The sequence below is a fragment of the Phyllopteryx taeniolatus genome, chromosome 19 (genome assembly GCF_024500385.1).
Source record: "Phyllopteryx taeniolatus isolate TA_2022b chromosome 19, UOR_Ptae_1.2, whole genome shotgun sequence".
Classification (NCBI taxonomy): Eukaryota; Metazoa; Chordata; class Actinopteri; order Syngnathiformes; family Syngnathidae; genus Phyllopteryx; species Phyllopteryx taeniolatus.
Genome location: NC_084520.1, coordinates 10,593,614 through 10,600,824, shown reverse-complemented (window position 1 = coordinate 10,600,824; position 7,211 = coordinate 10,593,614). Strand labels below are relative to the sequence as shown.

General features: G+C 41.2%; 1 protein-coding gene across 3 annotated transcripts; it reads right to left on the bottom strand.

Annotated features, from left to right (window-relative positions):
- Window positions 1-499: 499 nt before the first annotated feature.
- LOC133469264 (5-hydroxytryptamine receptor 3A-like) lies at window positions 500-6,670 on the bottom strand. 3 transcript variants are annotated; one of them, XM_061756111.1, is made up of 10 exons: window positions 6,265-6,670; window positions 5,516-5,682; window positions 5,402-5,446; window positions 5,219-5,328; window positions 3,748-3,917; window positions 2,726-2,886; window positions 2,452-2,560; window positions 1,798-1,950; window positions 1,646-1,728; window positions 500-1,372 (listed from the first exon to the last, which is right to left on the bottom strand). In XM_061756111.1, exons 1-10 carry the CDS (start codon window positions 6,578-6,580, stop codon window positions 1,154-1,156), a joined length of 1,533 nt encoding a protein of 510 aa, XP_061612095.1. In that variant the 5' UTR covers window positions 6,581-6,670; the 3' UTR covers window positions 500-1,153. The 3 variants fall into 3 exon arrangements, with proteins under 3 accessions (XP_061612095.1, XP_061612094.1, XP_061612093.1); XM_061756110.1 differs by having other exon boundaries at window positions 1,646-1,725; window positions 2,452-2,662; window positions 6,265-6,668; XM_061756109.1 differs by having other exon boundaries at window positions 2,452-2,662; window positions 6,265-6,667.
- Between the last annotated feature and the right edge of the window lie 541 nt (window positions 6,671-7,211).

Genomic DNA, 7,211 nt, shown 5'->3' with positions numbered 1-7,211 from the left:
TAGAAGGATTAATCAATTCAGAAGGAGTAGGAGACAATATTGACTTTCATTTTTAAGTGTCAGTCATATTTTCGTTCAAGCGACTTGGATGAAATAAAAAAAAACGATCGATTATTTAAACAAAATGTTTATTTTTTATTATTAATTTGTTTTGTTTATAATAAAGACAAATTGGCTTAATATAAGCAAAATGTATATTTTGCTTTGAATTGAAAAGTGTCCTTATTGTTATAATGAATTAAAATTGGCATGTTTTTATGATCAAATGAACAAAATATAATCAACTTTATCATAATCGTCTTATTTAAAGGGATAAAATAAAGATGAACTGAAGTGACTTATGACCCCAAAAATAAAGATGTTGGATGGAAGAATTATTTGATATAAATAAAGGTCACATAAAATATTTAAGGTAAAAATATAGTACTGAATACTGAAAAACATCAAGAAAATACACACGTATACTGTATAATGACACGTGTTTGCCATGATGGCTTGATGCAGTTTCCCAACCTTTATTAAGCCAAGGGACATATTTTACATTAGAAGAATCTCACAACACACCACTAAACAAAAAAAACCACAAACAAAATCACAAAAAGTATATAAGTATACTACAATAAGGAATGTAACAGCAATGTGAATTGTCAGCCTGTTTATCCAACCACCCAATCCATTTTCAGTACTGCTTATCCTCACTAGGGTTGCGGGCGTGCTGGAGCCTATCCCAGCTGACTTCGGGCGAGAGGCGGGCTACACCCTGAACTGGTCCACCAGCCAGTGGGAGGCAACCAGAGGACCGGAGAAAACCCAAGCAGGCACGGGGATAACGTGCCAACTTCACACAGGAAGACCGTAGCCCAGATTTAAATTCACAACCTCTGACCTGTGAGGCGGGTGTGGTAACCAGTCGTCCTCTTTTCCACCTCAGCTTGTTTAGTTGAATGCAAATCTATTATTCTGCTGCATGCATGGCAAAAAGTGGATACACATGTTGATTGTACCTTCTGCCATCTAGTTGAAGATAGATAAATAGACAAAACAGTTCATGAAAATGAAATGTTTGTGAAGTGCAAAGGGAATTTCCTGCAGCACAGTGGTTGAGAATTAATGAGTTAATGCATGTTTTAAAAAGTTCAGTTAATGGAGACATCTAACTTTTCCAGTCCAGGTACAGGAGTGAAAGAAAGAGGGTGACAGCGGTGAGGTAGAAGAAGAAGAAGACATTGTTGATTTTGCTGGCCAAGTGCGCAAACTTCCCGCTGTCTTTCTTGCAGCTCAGGTGCACGCTCAGCGTCCGCTGCAGCTCCTTCAGCTCGTCCACGACTAGCAGCAACAGCCGAGACTCAGCGCCCAGCGTGCTGCTGTTGATCTGCGCACACGTTTATAGCACTTTGATTCACATGGTGCCGCTTAATAAACTATACTTAATCAATCAAAGTGATCAAATTGAGACCCCTTAGTGACAGGTAGACTAACCAATGATAAGCAAGTCATCACTAGTGCTGGAAGTAATGGCTGACCGGTAGACTAACGAATCAACAGTGACATAACCAACCACCATTACTGCTTGTAATGATTCTGTGGTGGTAATGTGTCCACTCTCAATACTTTAGCCCACACATTTTAATGAGCGACACTTTACCTCCTGTGGTACAGGCAGCAGCTCGTGTGGTTTCTCTCCGCTCGACACAGATGGACACGCAGATCTGGTCTGTTGTATGTCTTCTGAAAACACACAGCGGGTTAGCGTGACGGCGTCAACGGTTGTTCGGGCACTTCCCCGGGGAGACGTACCCGTGTCGGCCTTGTCGGTCGGATCTTTCTTCCGTTTGCTCCTGACGCACCTCGCCAGCTTCTCCAACAAGGGCCCCTCAGTCAGGTAGGTCACCATGATGGTCTCGAGGAGGCTGAGTAGCATCAGGGCGAAGATGACGATGCAGTACATGGCTGACGGGAGGAAAAGTATACCATTGTATAGCATCTTTTGACAGTAACCCTACGTGTTGCAGTACCAAGACTGGCCTGTGAGAGGTAGCATGGTGCCACAGTCTACCCGCAAACTCAAAAGAAGAAAAACTAATAGAAAAATATACAAGAAGCTCAGCTAACAACAGTATTAGCTTATCTGGTATATGGGTCATTTTCGTATAATTTGAACAATAAACTGTAAAACTAGAAAAAAAAAAGAATTCTAATTTAGCATTTTTTTAATGAACTGTCTTGTTTTTAGATGTGTAAATATCTCCAATGCTGAAACAGCCACATTTAAAGTCCTATTTTAAAAAAGTTATTGATTTAAAATGTTAGGAATTCAGGCAATCCTTATTGACAGAGCAAAGGGTGTTTAATTAATGTAATCAAAATCAATACGTGGAAATCGAAGTGCCATGAATAATTTGCAGATGCACTGTACGTACCCCGCTTTAGATGAAACAATTTATAGTGTACCTATAAGCGGTGTCTTGTTCGACACGGAAGGCAGGATGTCATTGAGGATGAGGAGCAGCACGGAGATGGCGAGCAGCATGGTCACCTTCAAGCCCAATTTTTCCCCATGCTGGTCCGGGATGAAGTAGGAGGCCAGGTCCAGGCAAAGGAAGAAGAAGATGGGCAACAGGAAATTGATGACATGCAGCAGGGGTCGCCTCTTGATGACAAACTGCAAGGACAGGGCTAAGTGTTGCATTTGCGCTTTTATCGGAACTTTGGGACACTGCCGTACCGTGTACACCAGCTTCTCCCACACTTGGTCGTTGAAGCTGATATTGTTGTTGCTCACGGACAAATGGAGGAACTCCCACTCTCCCTGGGAATGCAGCATGGCTTTGGTGGAGTCGGTAGCCCGCGACGAGTTCACTACCGGGATGACGCGCAGCTGTTCATCTGCGTCGAGAGGGGGGGAAATATCAAAACAATGCAGGTTGGGACAAAAGTAGGGACTGTATACGTTTGTAAATTAACTTATCTAAGCAAGGAAGTATGGGATGGAGGGAGGGAGGGAGGCTGTGGGAAGGAAGGAGGGAAGGAAGAATGAAGGATGGATGGAATGAAGGAAGGAAGACTGAAAGACGGGTGGAAGGAAGGAAAAAAAGGATGGTATGAAAGGAAGGAAGGGCAGGGACAGAAAGGAGGATGCAAAAGGAATGAAGAAAGGATGGAAGGAAGATAGGATGCTGTAAAGAAGGAAGAAAACAAGGAAGGTAGAAAAGGAAGGAAATAACGAAGGAAGTGAGGAAGTAGGGTTAAGAAAGGATGAGTGGAAGGACTGAAGAAAGGAAAGAAGGAGGGAGGCAGGAAAGATGGAGGAAAGGATGCTGTGAAGGAAAGGAAGTGAGAAAGGAAAAAAGGAGGGGTGGGAGGAAGGAAGGAAGGAAGGGTGAAGAAAGGAAGTAAGTAACAAAAACGGATAGAAGGAAGAAAGGAAGGAAACAGGGATGGTATTAAATGAAAGGAGGGAGAAAGAATGTTAGGAAGGAACGAGACAAGGGTGTATGAAAGAAAGGACAGATTGAAGCAAACAAGGATGGTATGAAACCCACACCCAGACTGAAAACCTTAACAGTGGCCTTGAAACACTACTTGAATACCTTAACCCTTGTTTAAAACCCTAACCCTGGCTTGAAACATTAACTACACACTCTAACCCAGGCTAGAAACCCTTTTCAAAACTCTACAGACTTTTAATTGGCCCACCCTGTATAATAAAAGATTTTTTAAAAGCTTTTTCTGCGTAAAGGCACTTACACTTAAACATTGCAGAGACCAGCGATATGTTGCACCGCTGCGTGTCGAAGGGGAACTTGTACACGTCCATCATGCACATGCTGACCGCCCGTATGTCCTGATCCAGCAGGACTGTCCCATTGTGCTTGACGATCATGTAAGGGTTGTGTTGTGAGTTGTCTTTCTCCACCCTGACAAAACATGCACACAATAAATGGCCTGCTGCCGGTACGCCTTGCGCTCTGTTCTATACCGCTGACCGCAGCGACGTTTACTCACACATAATGGCGACTATAGTTCAGTCATTTACTTTGCAGAACACGATACGGAGTCAGCCATCAGAAAGTCATTAGGTGACTTTATGTGGAACTAAGTGTGTGTCCCCGAGACCTTTTGTTATCCAACAATCACTCATTATTGGCATTCACAGTCTCATATTTGTCAGTACGTCTCACGTATACTATTTCAATGGTTCAGCTCTGCTTGGTCTGCTATTATTACTTTCGTAAAAAAAAAAAAATAATAATAATAATTTAAAAAAGACATACTCGAAGCTTATACATTAAGTGGATGACAGCAGCTTGAGTATACTTTGGTGTATTTGCAAGTAATAGTTATAGTAATAGTTAATAGTTTTAACTTAAATTGAATTGAATATGGCGGCACGGTGGCCGACTGGTTAGAGTGTCAGCCTCACAGTTCTGAGGACCCGGGTTCAATCCCCGGCCCCGCCTGTGTGGAGTTTGCATGTTCTCCCCGTGCCTGCGTGGGTTTTCTCCGGGCACTCCGGTTTCCTCCCACATCCCAAAAACATGCATTAATTGGAGACTCTAAATTGCCCGTAGGTATGAATGTGAGTGCGGATGGTTGTTTGTATATATGTGCCCTGCGATTGGCTGGCAACCAGTTCAGGGTGTACCCCGCTTCCTGCCCGATGACAGCTGGGATAGGCTCCAGCACGCCCGCGACCCGAGTGAGGAGAAGCGGCTCAGAAAATGGATGGATGGATGGATGAATTGAATATAATTTAATATTGTTTGACTAAAATAATAATTTGATCATTTACTTACTAAGACAGCTGGGATAAGCATCAGCACACCCGTGACCCTGATAAGTGGTATAGAAAATGAATAGCTACATAATTTGCTTAAAATTTTCAATGAAGCATATTACGTATTTCATATAATTTGATTTGAAGTACTAAGATATATATAAAGCATAACAAGAATCATGTATTATATACTATAATAAATATAAAAAGGAAGGCTGGACAAAAGCAAGGAATGGAAAATGAAAGGAAAGAGGGAATGGAAGAAGGAAACAAGGATGTATCAAAGGAAAAAAAAGGTACAAGGAAGGAAGTGATTCATTGAAAAAGAACGGTATTTAATTTTCCCTTTGGGATTTTTTTTTACAGTCATTTTTAGCACTCAAGCTTTTTTGACTCAATGAATTTGTACATGTGCATTGTGTGTGTGCTATGTGGACTCACATCTCGAGGATGATGATGTCGGGGATCCACAGCATGTCAGTGGGAAGGGAAATTTCCGTGATCCCGCAAAACTCATCCGGGTCCCAGGAAATGCGTTCATCCGTCCAAGACTGTGGATTATGGACCAATGACCGGGCACATGTTGAGAACATGTCAACAACAACAACAACAACATCCACTCACCATCATCGTCCAGAGTAACGGAATGAAGGTTTGTGTTTTCTCAATCTGTGAAAACATGAATGTCGAAACGTCACCGCCAACTTTCAGCATGAATTCTGCAAATAAACAACCTACCACGCCCACGATGGCGTACAGGATGATGTTGAGCTCCACCAGGGTGGCACGCGTGTGGTCCAGGACAGGCCGCGTAAACTGGAAAGCTCTGTTCCTTGAGGTTAGGTTCAGATGGTCCACGACGTCCTGGTAACTGCACACCTTGCCCGGGGAGGCCCGTCCCACACCTAGGAACACAGTTACTGAGTGAAGCGTTAACATTTTCAATGTTCAACTACATTTGCTTTTTATGGACTCAATAAACAAACCTAGATGTTTGAAATTGTCTGAAAAATGTCATTTCACATCTGAATCAACAATCACACTTTTCAAGAGAGTCAATTTTGCAAAAATGACACATGATTAAATTATCTACCAAAGTCCGCACTACCTGGTGGTAGTTGTAAATAAATAAATAAATAAATCGGTATAGTTTCACATATGAATTGATAATCCCACTTTTGCCACAGATACTGATTACAATGATCTCCAACATATCCTAGTTGTGTTCAAAACGGCTGGAAAATATATTTTGATGTCATTTCTCATGTGAATCTAATTTTCCAAGACATAAATATATACTGGTCACATACTGTACACCGACAATGAACAAAAGAGCCATCAAAGACTTCATAACCTAGTTCTTGATAAACTTTGAGTGTAGAACATTTGAATATAGTTTTACATCAATAATACAACTTTTAAGACATAGTTCAGTAATAATGTGCATAACTTAGCCGTTGTTAACATTGAAAACGTTTAGCTCTTACCTGAGAGGATGAGGACAATGAGCAGCACTTTCATCGTCGCTGTGATGTGAAGCGCAGTGGAATAAGATCTTTTTAAACCCGAGATGACAATCCCCTCCCACTGGCCTTGTAAGAGGACATACATCAGGCCCTGGCGTGGCGCTTGGAAGGGGGGTGCGCTTATCCTGTTATTGCTTTGAAGGCTGCACCGCAAGAAATAAAAGCAGGTGGCAAGACAGAGGCGTCCGAGTGAGGAGTCAGGTAATGTGGTTTTTAAGGTTGAACTGCAGCACCGAGAGGGTCTCATGTGTGCACACAAATAATGGAAAAGCTCCATGCAGACACACACAAGTCAAGTAGAGTGACACTTGATCATCAAAATGACACTGTAATGACATTACACACAAAACCACTCACCGCTTTCATCCGAGCTCGCCAATTATTGTCCACTGATGGGAGTGTTAGAACAGGAAGTTGAACACTTGAAAAAGTAGATTATTTTCTTTATAACTCAATTAGATTATGTACAACAAGGGCTTTGCATTTGGTTGAGAATTTAAATTGTTGTACTGTACTTATTGAGGGGGATTACTAAAACAATTAACATTTTTCCTGGACTAAAACCTTACAACAGTTCCTGGTCATCTAGCTTGTAATGCCATTTAAAACCACAATGCCTTTTTGTCAGTCTAATTATTTAAAAACTTCAAAACTTTTCTATTATCCACAACAACAAAATAAAACCTAAAATATTTGTTCATTGGTTTAAAAAATATTTTTAAATACAATATTTAAAAATAAAATAGCTTTTTAAAATAAAACTATTTTGTAATAATTTTCTGTAATTCATTTTTTCCCATGGTGATGGTGTTGCAACACAATGCGTTCCAATTGCCTTCAATGATTTTGACAAGATCTTCATTTATGGAACAGGGGGGAAAATGCCACACAATGATGTGAATTGGTCC